At 35.6% G+C, this 18,299-nt stretch overlaps 1 protein-coding gene across 13 annotated transcripts in view; it reads left to right on the forward strand.

Annotated features, from left to right (window-relative positions):
- CADPS2 (calcium dependent secretion activator 2) overlaps window positions 1–18,299 on the forward strand; it is a 498,805-nt gene that overhangs the window by 405,261 nt on the left and 75,245 nt on the right. For 8 of the 13 annotated variants that reach the window (XM_063101373.1, XM_063101376.1, XM_063101374.1 and 5 more), the window contains 2 exons: window positions 1,306–1,462; window positions 14,664–14,805. In XM_063101373.1, the coding sequence (XP_062957443.1) occupies window positions 1,306–1,462; window positions 14,664–14,805 (299 nt within the window). Of the gene's footprint in view, window positions 1–1,305; window positions 1,463–14,663; window positions 14,806–14,930; window positions 15,051–18,299 lie in introns of all 13 variants that reach the window. The other 5 variants (XM_063101364.1, XM_063101369.1, XM_063101366.1 and 2 more) reach the window with 1 other exon arrangement.

Consider the following 18,299-nt stretch of genomic DNA (forward strand, 5'->3'; position numbering starts at 1 on the left):
ACATTACCAAAAACTCAATATAAAAATGGGGAAATGACCCGAAAGAAAATTCACCAAAAACAGTATAAATCTGTTTTTATGAAAAACTGTACAAACTCATTCATAGTTAGAGAAATGCAAAGTAAAACAAAACTGAGATACTAAAGTCAGAGAAGACCACACATTATTTTCAAGAACTCTCTAAGAACTAAGTATTATTTTCACACATCAAAGCAGAGATTTTTTTTTAAAGTGATTATTTCCCTTACCTAAAAGGCATAAGAAAGTGCTTGGCCGAGTAGAAAGTGATAAATAAAACGTACACAAACTGTCCTTATTATGTTTAGAGTCCAATTTAAGAGGCAGACATTAAAATATTCACATATGTAATCATAAAAGCAGTACTAAGTCCTGTGAAATAAAAATACTCGGTATCAGAGAGACTGTCTGGGAGGACCTAACTTACCCTGGAGTGTCAGGAAGTCCTGCTGCATAGAAGTGTAGTTTAGACCTGGAGCAGGGAGTTCATACAAGGCTTTGTAAGCCATTTAAGGGTTTTGGATTTTACTGTTTGTGCATCAGGAAGCTAAAACGGGGGTTTAAGCAGAGAAATGGTGTGATTCAGTTTACGTTTTAAAATGATGACTGGCTGCTGGATGGAGAATGGATGGGGCAAGCATTTTTCCTGGAAAGCAATTTGCAATGTGTAAAGACTCTAAAATATGCATGCCCTTTAATCCAGCAATTTTTAGAAGTTTATCCTAAGGAAATAATCGATATTCAAAGATTTTTATATAAAGATATATATTACATTTTCACTAGAAATGTCAAAAATTTGGAAATAGCCATTTTAATAGTGCTTAAAAAAATAATGGTATATTTTACAGTAGAATGTTATGCTATCATTAAGAAAGAAATTGTTGGAGAATATTGTTGAATATGATACCAAATGTTTTAATGTTTGTGTTCACAGAAAAAAGAAATATTGATAATAAGTACACCAAAACATTCATAGTCACCACATTTAAATTATGAGATACCAAAAATTTTCCTTTCTTTTTGTTTTATATTTTTTCCAAATGTAAATTAAACATGTATTTCTTTTATAAAGCAATAAATGTCACTGTACATTTTAATTCTGTCAATACCAAATTATTTAAATACGTGTATCTGTAAAATTTCTTCACACCTTTTAAAAATATTACATTGTTTCTCATACTTCTTTGTGAAACTAAGACATGTTGTAAAATGTTTTGAAGTGGCAAAGTATTTGTTATGTTTCTAACAAGTAATGTATTTCTACTTTATTTCTTTACCCTTTTATAGGCATTTGCCTGGTGGCCTGATTTATTGGCTGAGCATGCAGAGAAATTTTGGGCTTTATTCACAGTGGATATGGATACTGCGCTGGAGGCTCAACCTCAAGACTCCTGGGATAGTTTTCCTCTTTTCCAACTGCTTAATAATTTCCTCAGAAATGACAGTGAGCACTTGCATTTTCTTTAGTGTGTGAAATGAGGAGGGTGGGGAGATTGTTCTGTATGTGAACGTGTATTTACAGAGCCCTAGCACTGGCCTAACACGTGTTGACATGGGTGACATTAACGTTTGCTTAGCCTCTCTGATTATATCAGGCCAGAGTCTGGGGGAAACCAGTGACACTCACACATTGCTCCACTGAGCTCTGAAGTTCCTCTTATTCATACCCTCCTATCTCCATCGAAGACTGATAACATAAGCACCCTTCTCATTGTCCCTTGCGAATCAGAAAATCTACAAAGGTTGGCATTTCCAAAGTACTTGAGAATACTTACATCTCTGAGAGACACCTTAGAAATTTCTCATTATTCTAGAATCATGCTATTGTTAAGGCTCTTACTAATATACATTGTGGTAATACTGTTGGCCTGAGAGTGGATTAATTTCTACAGATGATAGAAAATGGGGCTAGATGGTATGGCTTCCTCATTCAGTATTTAAAAATGAAAGCGAATATGAAAGCTCTCTATTGAGACTCTTTTCCCAATGCAATAATAATTTTTACAATTAACATGGTAGACAGTCTTCTAGCAGCCAGTAGAAACCTAGTTTTCCTCAAGATTTTTGGCACATAGATTCTTGGGCCTTTCCAGATGGGCTTTTTTAGTTTCCCTTAGACTCAAGTTTGGTTACCCCTGACAGCCTTTGGTTCGACACTTGCAGTGACCATGGGGTCACTAATTCCCATTCAATAAAATTCTTCCCATTATAGACCAGGCTGAACCTAACCTCAGGTTCTAATTTGTTCTCCTTGGTGAATGCATCAGTCTTCTTCTATCACGAATTTTCTTCTCCAACCCATTATTCTCAGACCATTCAACTGTTCCTCACATGGTAGGGTTTTTATGCCCATTGCCGTTCCTATCACCTTCCTCTGAATAGACCACACTCCATTTATCCGTGTTGCTCTGGAGTGTGGTGCTGAGAACACAGTGCTCACCAGGTGACCTGATAACCCAGACCCCAGAAAGAGGTGCCTTCTGTCTGCCCTGTCTTCCTGCAGCATAAGGCCACTCTGACTCTCCTAGGAACTTCATTAACACAGTTGACGCATTTAGAACTTTTTATATGTTAAGACTCCAAATCTTTTTGCTGTTCTCTTTCCATAAGGCCACTATTGCATCCTTCTAGTTTTAAATGTAAATTCACGTTTTTACATTTTTCTTTGTTTAAAAAAAAATTACCGTATTGGTTTTGTTCATCACTCTAGTCCAATTTTTTTACCTTTCTTTGATTGTTCATGTCTTTGAGTCCTGATAAAATTACAACCATTTTACTAGGAAAAAATTCACATAGATATGAAATTGTGTGTAATATTGTCCTCCCCATGGGCATGCAGGATTGAGGACACCAGGTTAAGAATCTGTGTTCTAGTAAGAGAAGCATCATGTTGTAGTAATTACTAACATGGGCTCTGGGGCCAGACACATTTTTGTCTCTCTGCCATTTACCACTTGACCTTTGACAATAGTTTAACCTCTCTAAGTTTCAGGCTCTTCATCTATAAAAGGAGAATAATAGCACCTACAGTGTCACTGGCAGTGAGGATTAAATAAGATAATAAATAACTCATATAATAGATGCTAAATAAATATTATAGATATTATTAGTCTGTTAAAATTTCACTCTTGATTCTTTTGGTCATCTTATTCATTCTCCAATCCAATTTTATTTCATTTCCAAAATATTCTATTATAAAGCCAAAGAATTAAGCTACAGTCTTTCTTTAGGTTCAACCACTATGCCTGCTCTCAGAAGTTTTTAATAGCCTCCCATTCATTCCCTCCTGCTAGCTAGTGAACTGAATGACTCTTTTTCTTTCCCAGTCTCCTGTCATCATTTATTTTTTGTTAAGAAATCATAAGTCAGATTGAATGTTATCTTAAGGCAAATGTATAACAATAAACCTCTTGCCAAAATAAGTATATGTATTATGCATTAAGTCCTTAAATAAGAATAACTAACTGTAGGATTTTTTCTAACACTGCTTTCTCCATTTGAATGAAAACTCAAGAATTGATCATATTTAGATTTATGTTGGGGTTTATTCAAAGATGAGGCATTTATTAATGTTCACAATCAAGCAGTTAGTATAGATGATGAATTATTTAACTTATTCAAAATATTAGAATTTATAGAGAAATCAAAATATTTTAGATTTCTCAAAAATATTCTTAGGGAACCTCCAACTCCAGTGAATTAACATCTTTTTATGTTTATTTTTAAGAAGAGTTCTTGCATTGCAAGTGTAAATTTATGGGATACCGAAATGAGAGCTTCAAAAATTTAATTTTTAGCCATATTTGCAAATATTTAATTCATAAGAGTTTCATATCCCTCCCCTGTTTTATATTATTTCTATAACATTGACTACTATTAAATGCATAAAGTATTGTTTTGTGCTATTTTGTGTACAGTACTCAATCAGCACTGTCAATTTTGAGGCTAAGTGTAGATCTTGGCTTTGATTTTGCATCAATTAACAGATTTTAGAAAACATCAATTATTTCTGGAAAAAAACAGATCCTCCATGTAGTGAGGTAAATACAAAAGTTCCCCAGTGCCATAATTTCCTTTTGGTACTAAGAATATGGTGTAATCTGGGGAATTGAAATAGAATGCAGTGACTTTCATCCCAAACTCTCAAGTTACTATCCAAAACCAAGACCACTGAGTAATATCTCAGTCGTTGATAAAACATGATATTTCTAGCTATTAATATCACCCTTGATGATAATGAACAGTATTGTTAATAATTATGTGCTTGTTTTATTGCATTCCTCAGATACTCAGATGGTGATTTAATAAATTCGATGAAAATGTTTTATGTCGATCTATACCTACCCCCAAATTGTCCTTTTGGAAAATTATGGGAAAACATTTAACTTATATCCTTTTAGCCCCTCTTGAAAAAAGGATCCTTATATTGTGGCCATGGCATTACAGTTTTTACTCTATTGCCCAATAAGAGTTATGGTCCAAATTCAAATTAATTACAGCTTTAACTAGCCATAGGGTAATAGGAACAGAAAGTTCTGAATGTCCATTCTTGCAAAGGGAGATGATTTGCTGAATATCAGTGCTTGCCTACAGAGGTATAAATGTGTGTGTGTGTGTGTGTGTGTGTGTGTGTGTGTTATACAAGGTGTGTTGCTAATTCTATATAGATTTTAAAGGGTTGTGATTTATTACTTATAATATGGTATATTTATGTTTGCTTTCCAAAAATTTAAAATTACTAAGCCCCCTCAAACTAATGGAGATATGGCTTAGAATTTGTACTTATATGTGGCTTGAAAACTTTATAGCTGAGTTGGGTTGGTTTTTTTGTTTTGTTTTCCGTGAATAATTCAGATGTTCTCATTGGTTATTTACCATCTTTTTTTTTTTATTATTATTAAAATCTTTATGTTTAATATTTTAAAATGGGTATTTATCTTTTGGAGTATGGAGGAGATCTTAAACAAACCTCTTCATTTTCCAGGTGAGGAAACTAAATTTCTAAGAGACAGTAAGCCTGGGCAGGGGATTGTGACAGGGAATTAGGGACAGAGGAGAATTGGAGCCTGATCATCAATTGGTCTCCAGTTCAGTCTCGTTCCATAGTAACAAAAGCACATTCTGACAGCATTTGTAAAAAATATAATCCTTTTAAGGAAGATATAGGATTCCTTAAACTTTTATTTTTACCTCATAAAATGTTTATAAGGCATTGAGTTGCAGGGGTAAAGGAAGAGAATTTGTTGAAGAATACAGAGAGGATCAGATAAAGAAATGCATTGTCTTAGCATATATGTTAGGAAACATGTGTAACAAGAGTTCCAGAAACTGAACTAATTAGTGGGGAAAGGGACTCAACACAGCAAATTCAGTTTCTATTTTAAGGAGGAAAATATATTCTGTCTGGGGCGCGTGTCTTTCCTTATAGTTAGCCATGATTAGGGAAAGTCGTACCTTTAAGAACCCTTGGAGATGAAATGTGGTTTTCCTCAAGGGAACAGTACCAGCTGCACCACAATTTTAGCAACTGTCCCCAATCTCCCACCCTTCACAGACCCACCCACGGATTCCCAGAGCAAGACTGATGATGAAAACAAACTCAGGCTCCTTCATTTCTGGCCAAAAAAGACTGAGCTCCCTCTTGCCTCTTCACCCTGCCTCCGTCCACCTGCTCCACTCTCCCCAACTAAAGAGATAATTAGACGGGCAGTCACTTTAAATGGTACCCAAGGAAACAATTTTGAAAGAGAGATATTTAAAAATTGAGGGAAAATAAATGTTTTCATAATGAAGCAATTAGCATGATAGCTAAGTGATACTGAACGACTTGTAAAGCTAGTACAAATAGATTCTACCCTTACATGCCATTTTCCACAATTGTCTTGTCTATAATAGATATGGCAAGTGACCTCTTCTTCTGACAAATGGAAGTCATCTGCAAATGGCACAAATAATTTCTTTCAGCTCTACTGAAAGGCAAACCCTTGGAGCTAGTCACCTTTTAATCTGTGGATATGCTAGCAAGTGGCAAATGACCATTCTATTGGGAACTGATTCCCAAGTGAAAAATACCACGGTGCTTCTTCTTTAATTAACAGCCTTTTCACATTGCTAGCACATTAAAGCCATCCTGAAGAACACCCCTGCTTATATAATCAATGTCACAGCGTCTCTGCCTAAACGAATAATAAATGTTCGAGCTCCATGCTAAGTGAAAACCTGTTCTCCAAGACTTTCACCTTCATAAAGATGGGCTCATAAAAATCGAAAAAGGAAAAATTGGAATGTGGTCTCATGAGGATAAAAAGGCTAGTGTTAATAATTAACAAGGAGAGTGAAGTGGAGTCAAATTAGCCATAATAGAGCCCAGAGTGACTGGCAAAGTCACCTCTCATTATCAAAAACTCATTAAGAAATGAAGAGGTGGAAATCCCACTGGGTTATTCTCACACTTAGGCTGTATCAGAGATTATTTTTCAGATTTCTTTCAAATGAAGAACTGTTAGGTCACCATATTGTATATTAGGTTAATCTTCAAGCTTTGAAATATGGAGGGCTGACATATGCATGTTATTCTACCTCGAGTGCTTAAATGAGCTGCGCATCTGATACTCACAATATGTGTCTGTAGTTATATCTGTGTGTGTGTGTGTGTGTGTGTGTGTGTGTGTGTGTGTGCGTGCGTGCGTGCGTGTATACAGATACACATACACAGATATGTATACTAGGAGCAATGCAGAGAGGGTTAACTTCTAGATTATAACACGACTGTGTGCCAGCTTAGTTTTATTGATATGCACTTTTACAAATGATGAAATGACCACCAAAATGTGAAATGGTTTTTAACTCTAATCCTTACAGTTGATTGAATTCAAAATTATGTCAGAATTTTTTTGAAAAGTCACAATTTGTTTTATTGACCACTATAATAAAAAAATGTAAAAGTGATCACTAGCTATTTTTTCTCTCCTCTAGTTTTTTCACTGCATGTATACACTTTAAAATTTTTTAATCTGCTTTTTTGTTTTCTTAGGTTTTAGTGGCTTAAGGACAATAATCTGCTCTGAAATGCCTTTGTGTCTTTCACAGCAGATTTTTAGAACCATCTGTAAATCCTGAAGAAGCATAGACATCAAGAACCCACCCTTGAGGGCTGTTGGTCAGGTTACAGCCATAATCAGTCTTTCCCACTAACAGGGGCAGGTATTGCATGTCATAATCCCAAAGACCAGAAGGCTGTGTGTAGCTGGAGTAAAATTACAGACTTTTCCATTTGGCTTTAATATTAAGTAATCTCATAAAAGACAGCATGGGGACTGCTGGGCCACGAGACTTCTTTGTTTATCTTGCCCTAAGCCTTGGTTAACATTTATATTGACTTTTTTCTGAATTAATCTCATAAGAAACAGGTGCTGAATGTCTATAATCTACAAATCCCAGGCACCTTGCAGATACTTGGATAAATAACAAATTATTCCTGCCCTTGAAAAGCATAAAATCTAGTGGAGGATATGGACATGTATATACTAGTAACTATAATGCAACAGATTATAGAAGTATAACTATTATGTCTAGTGTCCTATGAAGTTTTTCATTATAGTTTTAACTTAGACTTGTTGCATTTCAATTTGTTGCACAAAAAGTAAGAAACATTATAATACCTTTGCTGTTTCATTTCTTGTCACTCTCTCTAGATATACATACATATGTACTCTTATGTATACAAATATATATATACTTTTAACAGTGCCCCGTGGGGAAAAGAATAGTTAGTTGGGTATGGTTTTAGTAGCTTATTATGCTAGTTAAGGTAGAAATTTAATATCACCAAGCTATATAAAATTACTAATCAATTTTTTAATTAAAAGGAGAATAAAATTCAGTGTGTTTCCTATTATGCTTAAATTTCAAGGGGATGCTCTCAGTGTTTCCTTTAGGAGGTAGATTTTTATTGATATTTATTCAATAAGCAGACATTTATTGAGTGCCTACTTAATGTGCCAGATTCTTGGTTGGTGCTATCCTGAGATCTCAGGGTGTGGAGGGGGGAAGTGTTTGTGTGTGTGTTTTCCTTCCACATGACACTGTTCTAAGCTACAGTTCTCCTAACTTTTCTCCTGATACTCATATTTGGCATTTGTCAACATGAAAAGTAACCTATTAATTTTATATCTTAGTCCACTGTGCTTGCATTTCTCAAGGTTGATAAAAGGTGTAGTCCCTTGAATAATTGTTGTTTTATGGCAAAGTCTGTTGATTTTATTGTGGCTTGTTTTGTTTGTTTTGCTGATTATGAATTACTCATTTCCTTCTGAAATGCCTAATTAGAATTTTAGGGGAAAAAACCATTCTTCCTGGTACTCCACTAATGCTGACAAATTGGAAGGGGTAGGAAAGTATAAAATTGGATTATGTGGGTTCAGGAGTCAGCAGAATATTCCCATACTAAACACAATATATGAACTCTTTGATTTGCTTATTCTTTATTTTACTCAGTAATTATTAATTGGATCATAGTTTATATTCTCTTTTGAAATCTTACTGTTAAGAGCCTGTGACAAGTACTTTTGTAAATGTAAGACTCTTTTTGGTATGTAAATAATCAACACTAATTTATTAATTATTGGGGATGTTTAAAATAATTGGGCACATCGACATTCTGAGTTTAGCTTTTATTTCAGCCTTTTGCTTTCTTTTTGCCATTTCTAATTGTACCATAGGGCTTGATGTCATCGATGCTTCATTATCTTCTGACAAGGTGATATTTGGAAACATAGACTCTTTGGAGGGGAAAAAAAGGTTATTATCATCAGCAAAGTAGGCACTGGTTCTCCACATATGTTGTTGCAACTACTTTTTGAATCTCTGAGCTGTCCATTTTATTCCCACACCTCAGGTATAGCGTCAGACACGTTCTTGCATGAGGCCACATTGAGAACTTGCCTATTCCAATGAACTGTTGCAATGGGTGCTTTGTAAAGACTTGATTCGGACAGGTGACAGCCCCAAATCATAACCTATCTTTATGACACCATATGGAGAAGATAGAAGCACTCATTGCGATGCCTCAGGCAGCATATTAAGAAGGGCTTTCCACAGTCTCTGATAGGAGCGAAATGCAAAGTGGCATATGGACAACTAAGAAAAGGAGCATACATTTACATAGAAAAGTATAGTGTAGTATGTATTTCTGTAGCCTTGCCTTTTAAACCAAATATTCCCTTTCCTCTCTTTTCCCCTCTGTTTGTATTTTCCCTTTATTTCTCCTCTCTCTTCCTTCTTCTTTTCTTTCTCTCTCTCCCACCCTTTGTCCTTCCCTTTCCTCTCTTCATTTACCAAAGAAATAATACTGCTAGTGTTCTAAAACTTTCAAATATTGGTTTATAATTTGACTTTTTAAAATATAAAAAGGAATGGTCATCTGAAATCTGAACAAACTTTTGGCCAGAACTCTAGATTTGTTGTAGTTCATAGGAAATGTAGGTAATCTCCAGTTTCTTCAAATCCTATAGAATACAATCATTTACTATTAAGAGGTTGACTAGAGAAAATCCTCCTTTTGCCACATTCATTAAAATAAGAGACATAAAATAACCGACCTCTATATCCAATAGAATTTTTAGCAGTCTAATCATGGATGTAGAGGTCAAAAATAGGATTTCTCATAATAGTGTTGTTTAATACCATACATTTTATATAAAGTATGAGGTACAATAGGTCCTATAGCTGCCATTCAATACAGTCTCCTGAATAATAATATAGTAATCTTAGTATTATGTCCAAGAATTCATTTATCCAACAAATATTTGAACTCATGCTCTGAGCCAGAAACTTTTCTGGGTACTGAGTATACAGACATGGTCCCTGCCTCAAGGACCTTGCCTCCTTGTAGGGAGAGAGAGAGAGAGATGTTAGCAAACACTGAGACCACTTCTTTGACAGGGACGACAGTGGAAACCTGTACAGGGTAGAGAGTAAACAAGGGTCCTATGGTGTGAATGTCCCCCTAGGCTCATTTTGGAGCTTACTTTCCTATATGGTATTTGAAAGGTAGGGCCTTTAAGATTTGATTGGATCGTGAGGGTTTAATCCATTCATGGATTAATGGGTTAATGGATGAATGGGTTATTACAGGAATGGCACTAGAGGCTTTATAAGAACAACAAGTGAGTAAGTTAACATGCTCAGCCCTTTTGCCATGTGATACACTGAGTCACCATGGGACTCTATGGAGACTCCCCACCAAGAAGACTCCCACCAGATGCACCCCCTCAACCTTGGACTTCCCAGCCTCCAAACTTAAGTAAATTTATGTTCTTTATAAATTACCCAGTTTCAGGTATTCTAAGTAACAGAAAACAGACTAATACACAAGGGAAACCAGTAATTGAGCAAGGGGACAGCAAAATGAAGTATTTCTAGAAAAGATTTGAGGAGCAAGAGTATACTTGAACTGAATCATGGAAATCATTATGACTGTACCACAGGCAACAGAAATGAGTCCAACAGGTAATTTTAGGACAGACCTTGGAGGACTTTCATAGCATTCTAAGGCTTTTGGAGTTTGTCATGATGACCCACTAAAGGATTATAATCTTTAGGAGTGACTTTATTAGTTTTATATTTTAGCAAGTCCCTCTGCTTGAGATTTTGAGAAGATGGATTGGCAAAGAGAAAATTCGGAGCCTAAAGACCAGATAGTGTTGCGGAAAAGTCGCCAAAGGAAACTCAGACACTCGGAGAAATGGAGAAGTCAGGCAGTTTATTATGCTAGCAGTCTCAGGGGAACTACCGTTCCAAAAACCTGAGCCCTGAATGCAGAGAGAACTGGAGTTATATACCTTTCTTGAGCAAGCAAGCAAGCTTGTCTATTGGCTCTCCGTCTGTATCCAGGCAGAGCCACCCAAATTGGGGTCTTCACCAGGTAGTTAAAGGTGGGTAAGGGGCTTTGGGTAGGGGGCTTCACCAGGTGGGCAAACTGGGTTATGGAGACAGGGGATGTGGTTAGAGGGCTTTCTGCAATGTGAGCTAGAGAGCAACTCCGTCTCTCATCCACACAGGAAATGGTGACAGGCCGAGGTTCAGCTCAGTCTCTCACTCACACAGGAAGGTCAAAAACTGACAGGCTTGCAAACCACAGAGCTAAAGAGTTTAGAAATGCATTCAGCTGTTAACCCTTAACACAACTCTAAATATTTCTTACAAGCAAGCATATTTTAACTGTAAAACTAAAAAAAGGATTAAAACAAGGAAAGGACAAGGAATTTGCTACTATATTAGGTTATTGCATTAGTTAAGACAGGAGAAGAGAGGGGTGGTCTAGTACAACACAGTGGTGGTGAACAGAGGAAGGGGCGTATTAGGAAGGTACTAAGGCTATAAAATACTCAGCTCTTGGATGTAGGAAGTGAGGAAAAGTCCTGTGGTACAACTTCCGTGTTGCTGGTGTAGAAATTAGGTGGACGATCTTTATTTCCACTCTGAGGATGGAAATTCAAGAAGAAAAGCCAATTTATTTAACAAGACAATGAATCCAGTGCTTATCAAATGTATCAAAAATAGAGCTGTTGCTAGAACTACATTTGAGTCAACTGCTACTTAATCTTAGAATCATTATAACATTTAATAACAACATTGAATGTTGTCCTCTTCATAGCTTCTTCATTTTAAGAAACTGACTATGACTTCATTACCACCATACCTAGTCTTTACATGTATAATAAAGTGGAATTTGAATTGATGAGGCAGAGTGCTTATTTGTAGATGTAATAATCATTTGTTACATAAACATGTGTTTTGATCTTTGTGTAGTTAAAAATAATGACAATGCTTAATAGTACCCATTGAGATGAAGGGCCTAGGTTCTTTATATTTTTTAGTAATAGGCCATATAAATTAAAGCTTAGGTATATTGTCTCACTTAATGTAAAACTTTTCAGCTTTCAATAAAGATTATGTTATAAGCACATTTAATATTTTTACAGTGTTAATTCATTTTTCCAGTTATTGAATGTAATAATTTTGCTCAACCTCTTGTATATACAGAGAGAGAGAGAAAGAAAGAGTTTTTTCTGAATTCTAATTCTGAAAACATATCTAAGATATTGCATAATGTGTTTGTCATTTGTGAGATTTTTTGTTACCTAAAACAATCTACTACATTGCTAGGTCTTAAAAGATGGTGATGTTGGGTTGAACAGATGGTTGAATGAATAGATGAATGGAAAGGATGGACAGGCGTACAGACACAACAGTTTGTGGTAACCCGTACACAGAAGCATGATGGTATTATAAAGTGTAGGGGTTAACGTGGGGCTTTGGTATCAAATCCTGCTTCTACTGCCTAATGACTAAATGACCCTAGGCAAGTGTCCTAAACTCTCATGCCTCAGTTTTCTTACTGATTGTGATGATTAAATGTGAGAATGCACATATAGGACTTAAGCATAGTGTTTGACACTCCAAACATGCTAGTGAGGAGGAGGAGGAGGAAGAAGTGAAAGTGAAGGAGAGCTCTTAAGTAGAGATCCAATAAATTCAGATTTAAGTATATATTTTTAATTTGCCTACCATGATGATTTAAGTCATTTGAGTGAGAATATTTCATCCTTAAGGTTTAGCATTCTCATTTAGGTGGCATTTGGTAGAAGTAACTGAATTACATGATTTGTTACCTTGTAGCTCTATGATTGGATCTCCAGGAATAAATAAAGCTCCTTTCAGTGTGTTAATGAAAACATCATTAAGATAACATTAGTCTCATAAATAAAACATTTACCATTAAAGATGATTATTATTCCCACTTTAATAAGAAATCTTTTAGTATGTAAATAAGCCAGAAAAGATTATTTAACCACAAAAAATACAAAACCATGTAAATCAGAGAGAGAAAAAAAATCAGTGTTGTATTTCCTTCTGTTTTTAGAATTACTTCCTACGCCACTTTCATGTGTCTGTAGTTGCTCAGCCTCTGACAGACCTCAGGATCACATACAGTAATATATCTGGGGCATCTTCATATACATGTCACCATGGTAGATGTCATACGCTTTGCCCAAGTTTAAAATACTGTTTAGGCTTTCAGGATATTTTTGCCTGAAGAAGATAATGCAGGAAATTATCATAGTTAGCTGAGTATTTTATAAGATGATACTATTGGAGTTGCTAATAGTTAGATTTAGTAACTATCAGCATATACAGCTATTCGAATCTGTAAAAGTGAAGATTACTGAGAGACTTTTCCCCATCTTCCACCTCTGCCGCCCCAGTCAAAGCCACCATCATCCTTTACCTAGTTTGTGGCAGTAGCGAACTGAGCGCTAATATTTTTCTCTGCTTCCACCCTTGGCCACATACTCCATTTTCCACACGAGTCAAGTCATATCATGTCACTTCTCTACTTAATAATAAAAATAATAAGGCTTCCCATTGCACCCAATAAAACTTCCACTCCTCAACATGTCCTAGGTTCTGGACCCCACCATGGACTACGTTTCCCCCTCCCTTACTCTACTCCAGCTACTCTGGTCTTCTCTTTTTTCTGGAAGGAACCCAGTTTATTCCTCCCCAAAACTTTTGTACTAGCTGTTCCCTCTACTTAGAAACCTTTCCACCTTCCACCAAATCTTCCATGAAAGTCTCTTTAGATTCAACCAAATACCATCTCTCTAGAAATACCTTTTCTGACCACAGAATATATTGTTAAATCAGCACATTTTCACTTTAAGGATCATTTTGAAAAGTCATAACTGGGTTTGGGATATATTTCATTGGAGAAATATTTATAATCTGTAGCACTATCATCCAAAAAACTACAACTTCTTTATTACATTACTTAGAATTTGCCTAGATATTCTCTATTATTTCATGGTGCAATTTAGGCAAATACTGACCTGTGTTTTAATGAAATTGTATTTTGTGCAGAAAAAGCATCCATCCTCTGAAGGAGGTGGGTGCACCTTGCCCAGCAGTCTTGTCTTAATAGCACAAATTCTTAGACTTCTACAGCTGTTTTAGGTGGGATGTTCTATACTATAATCCATTCAGGACAAATGGGACAACTGAGAAATGTATGTGATGTGCTGACTGTTTTTAAACACAGACGTGCAAAATTGGATGTCAAAAAAGAAAACCCACAGATAACTATAAGCGTTTAAGAATAACTAGATATTCCCAAGGCCATAGCGACTCTCCTAGTGAACTAAACAAGTGTAGCTCTTAAAAGTAATTAAGCTTACCTCTTAGAATTGAATAGGTTTAGTTCTTCTGTGATACACAGCATAGCACAGGGATTGTAACTGTCTGCTTAATTGCTGTATTTACATGTGTCAGGACCTTTGGGGAGCCAGCAGCAGTCATGTGCCTATGTATTAAACCACTTAGAAAGTAAAAGCATACCACCTGTCATGAAAATTTATACAGATATAATCTATTTGTGTTCTGACAGCCATATACAGGAAGCCAATTATACTTTTCAATCAATTTCCATTGATGTGTTATTCCATATGGAGAGCAAGATCCATTATCATCTGTATTTTATCAGTTCTTCTTAGTCAGACTCTTTCAGGAAAAGTTTTTTTGCCCATATTTTCCAAATGCCTGATTTTATCCCTCTGACAAATGCTATTTCTGCTTGGCTATTTCAGCACTTTTGTGTAATGGAAAATTTCACAAACACTTGCAAGAAATCTTTGTGCCCTTGGTTGTCCGCTACGTCGATCTCATGGAGTCCTCCATCGCCCAGTCCATTCACAGAGGTTTTGAGCAAGAGACATGGCAGCCTGTCAAGTAGGTATCTTACCTAGTGTCCATACAGCATCCGCCTCTTCACTCCTGACCTTGTGATTTTACACATGGCCATCTGTAGTTATTGCTTATGGTGGTCCCTTCCCACGTTGTTTGTTTCTTTACAGGAATATCGCCAACAGTCTTCCCAATGTAGCTCTTCCAAAAGTTCCAAGTCTGCCTCTTAATCTTCCACAGATTCCTAGTCTTTCTACTCCTTCGTGGATGGCTTCTTTATATGAGTCCACGTGTGTATTCCTCACTTATTTCCTGGTGATGTGTTAGCTAGTGCATGGCCTGGGCTGTGTTCTGTGCAGATGTGTTTAGATTGCATGGCATTTATCATCATTGGTTGAGGAATACTATGTTTTTGGTTTTATTTGTTTGAGTTTTTAAGCTATTAAGCCAAGCTTAGCATATCGATGGCAAATGATGTGGATTAAAAAGAAAAAATGCTGATATGATGTAGTTTATATGTAATCTGTGGGGCAGGGGTCATTTTGTGACCCAGGTTGTAGACTCAACTCAGTGATATAACCAGAGTTCTCCTTATATCGACAATCAGTGAAGTAAACAGTAACTTGAGGATTCTTTGTCGGCTCCAGATTCATGACTGCTCACATGACTTATCTTGTGCATGTAGAAAAGCACTGTAAGAACAGTTTCAAGGATATAATCTTTTTCTATTTTTATCTTAGTCTCATCATTAAAGAAACTTTGAAGAGAAGGGGTTGTCCTTTACATCCCAACACCAGGAAGTTCTTCTTTTGTTTCTTTCATATATCAATTGTGCACCTTGTTATTTCAAAATAATCTTTATATCATTAGAAACCATAATTATTAACTCCACATTATAAGGAGCCTGCCTAATGCAGATTCAGTAACAAAGTCATTAAAGTGAGAAGGCGTGGGCTTTGAAATTGGTTTGGTTTAAATTTAGATCTTAGCGTATTAATTATAAATCTTTCTCAGACTCACTTTCCTCACCTCTAAAATGGTTATGACACATAACTTAAAGACATTAAAGAAAGTATACAAAAGTACCTGGCACATCCTAGGATCTCCATAAATGACTACTACTATTGGCATATCCTAGATGCCCAATAAATAATTATTACAGTTTTCTACATTATTATTGTTATTGTTATCACTATCATCAATCATCATCATTATTATATATAACTGTACAGTTTATAAAACTATGAGCCTCCCAGTAATCAGATGAACTATGTGATAGTCCTATTTTACAAGCAGGAAAACTCAGACAGGCAGTTACGTGCTTGGCTCAATATCTCACATGAAGTCAGCTAAAAAGAATAATAATTGGAGAAAAATAGCTTCCATTTATTAAAAATTTCCATGTACCAGGTACAGTACCAAGTTATTTATCTTATTTAATTTTTATGACATGCCTGTGAGTTAAGCATCATTCTCATTTTACAGTTAAGGAAACAGAGTCACAAAGAAGTTAATAAATTTGTTCAGTGTCTCATAGCAAGTAAGTGAAAGGCAAAATTTGAACTCAGGTTTACTTGACTACAGAGACCTCACTGCTATCGTTAATTTATTCTACTTCTAGAAAAAGTACTGGTTAAGAACTTGCTACCTTTCTGCCTGTCCCAACACCAACTGTCAAATCTATACACAGTCAAGCATAAAATCAAGAAAGAGAGAGGAAAAGATCAAGAAAGAACAATAACTTGCAAAATAATTTGGCAATATTTTTCCAAGTTAAACATCATCACTGTACACATAAGGATTACTAGGATGTTATGTTACATGTGAACCTTTTTCTTACAGGCAAATGCTTTAGGCTATTATAGTGTGTAAAGTGGTGTCTGTGTGTGTTCAGGAACTACCTAGGAAGTATAATGAACCTTTCGAAGTTTATGATTTTTCAAACTTCTTTATACTGTTTTATTATTTAACACCTCTTCTTTCTCATTTCTCATCTATTTAACACCCTTGATTTTAACCAAGAACAATATTGTGGGCAGTATCCTGTGAAATTTAGGTTTTTGTTATTTTATTAGCTTTGAGATTTGGGGGAACCATGATTCCCTTATCATTGAGGACCCTTTTTTAAAATGGTCTGAATCTTGGAACAGGAATCATGACAAATTGGAGCTTAGTAAATAAAGCAATTGTGCTTTCACCATTCTGGGCAAATAAAAAAAATGTGTTTACAAGTTGATCACCATTATCTTTACCTGCCAAGGTCATCAACCTTAGTTCTTTGTTGAGGTTCCCAGAATTACTTATAATGTTATGAATTATTACAATTCACTTTTTGAAGATTTATTAGAAAACATTAAAAAACCTAAGGAATTAAAAATACAATTACTGATTAAATAAAAAGAACATAAAAGTAACCATGGATTTGAAGATACATCCCTACCTACCAATGCATAAATCATGTTTAGAGGTGCTCCTCCATATCTCTTTCTGTATGTACTGGGATTTTTAGCTCTAGAAATGGATGCCAGTAAGGTAAGTTTCCTGCTGGCATGTTTAGGAAATTATCTGAGTCCATTATTCACATTTGGATTCTCTAATCTGTTAATAATACTTTTAGGAATAGGTTACTGATTAGAAATAATCATAAAATGAAAAATCACTGAATAAATTGCAGGCTTTATGTACCAACTCCAGAGAAAAGCTACTTACTTTTTTAAAAAAATCTATTTCATTATAGCAAAGACTTGTTATCTTAATTACATTCCCAATTAAGCATTTATCATCTACACTCTTACCATAGAATCTCACCATAGCTTCAAACAGAAGGAAAATATATCCATATTCTCTATAAAGATGTAATTGTCACATTTTATGAGAAAGTTTTTAACAGGATTATGCCTTTAATAATTGAGATTTCGTTCTGATGGTCTTTGTTATCATTGTGTTTTTAAAAGGATACTTGCTTTAAATAGATTTATTTCTCCAAAGTAAAAAATTATGAGTAGATTTGCTTCTTTGCCAATTATATGTAATTAATCTTAAAGTATCAGTGCTTCAATCTTCCAAACTGTACACTGTCGATATGTAGGAGGACTTTTCTTGGCCTTTTTTTTTTTTTTTTTTTTCCTGTTTTTATTCTGCACATGGCACAAGGAGAAGTGAAGTAGTGTTTTTTCTAACATTTTTCATAGCAATGTCGCCATGGTGTTGTCTGGTTGTTTTGTTTAATGGTACTGGTACGTTTGGGGCACTGAATATTAAGGTGAGGAGATACTACGTGAGTGAAGTGCTGTGGGCAGTGTTCACTGCTCTGCTCTGCTGTGATTGGTCGCATGGGAACTTTACTCGGAGGACATCTTGGCTAGACAAGGAGATCACGAGGAATTACTGATAGCATGGCAGGAGGAAAGCAAAGCAGATTCATGATGGAGCTAAGACACCAAGGCCAGGTAGAGGGAAGAAATAAGCTTTTAATTAGCCAGAGCAAGAGGTGTTTTTATTTTGTGTGTGTGTGTGTGTTTTAAGATAGCTAATTACTC

Source organism: Cynocephalus volans, chromosome 6, assembly GCF_027409185.1.
Source record: "Cynocephalus volans isolate mCynVol1 chromosome 6, mCynVol1.pri, whole genome shotgun sequence".
Taxonomy (NCBI): Eukaryota; Metazoa; Chordata; class Mammalia; order Dermoptera; family Cynocephalidae; genus Cynocephalus; species Cynocephalus volans.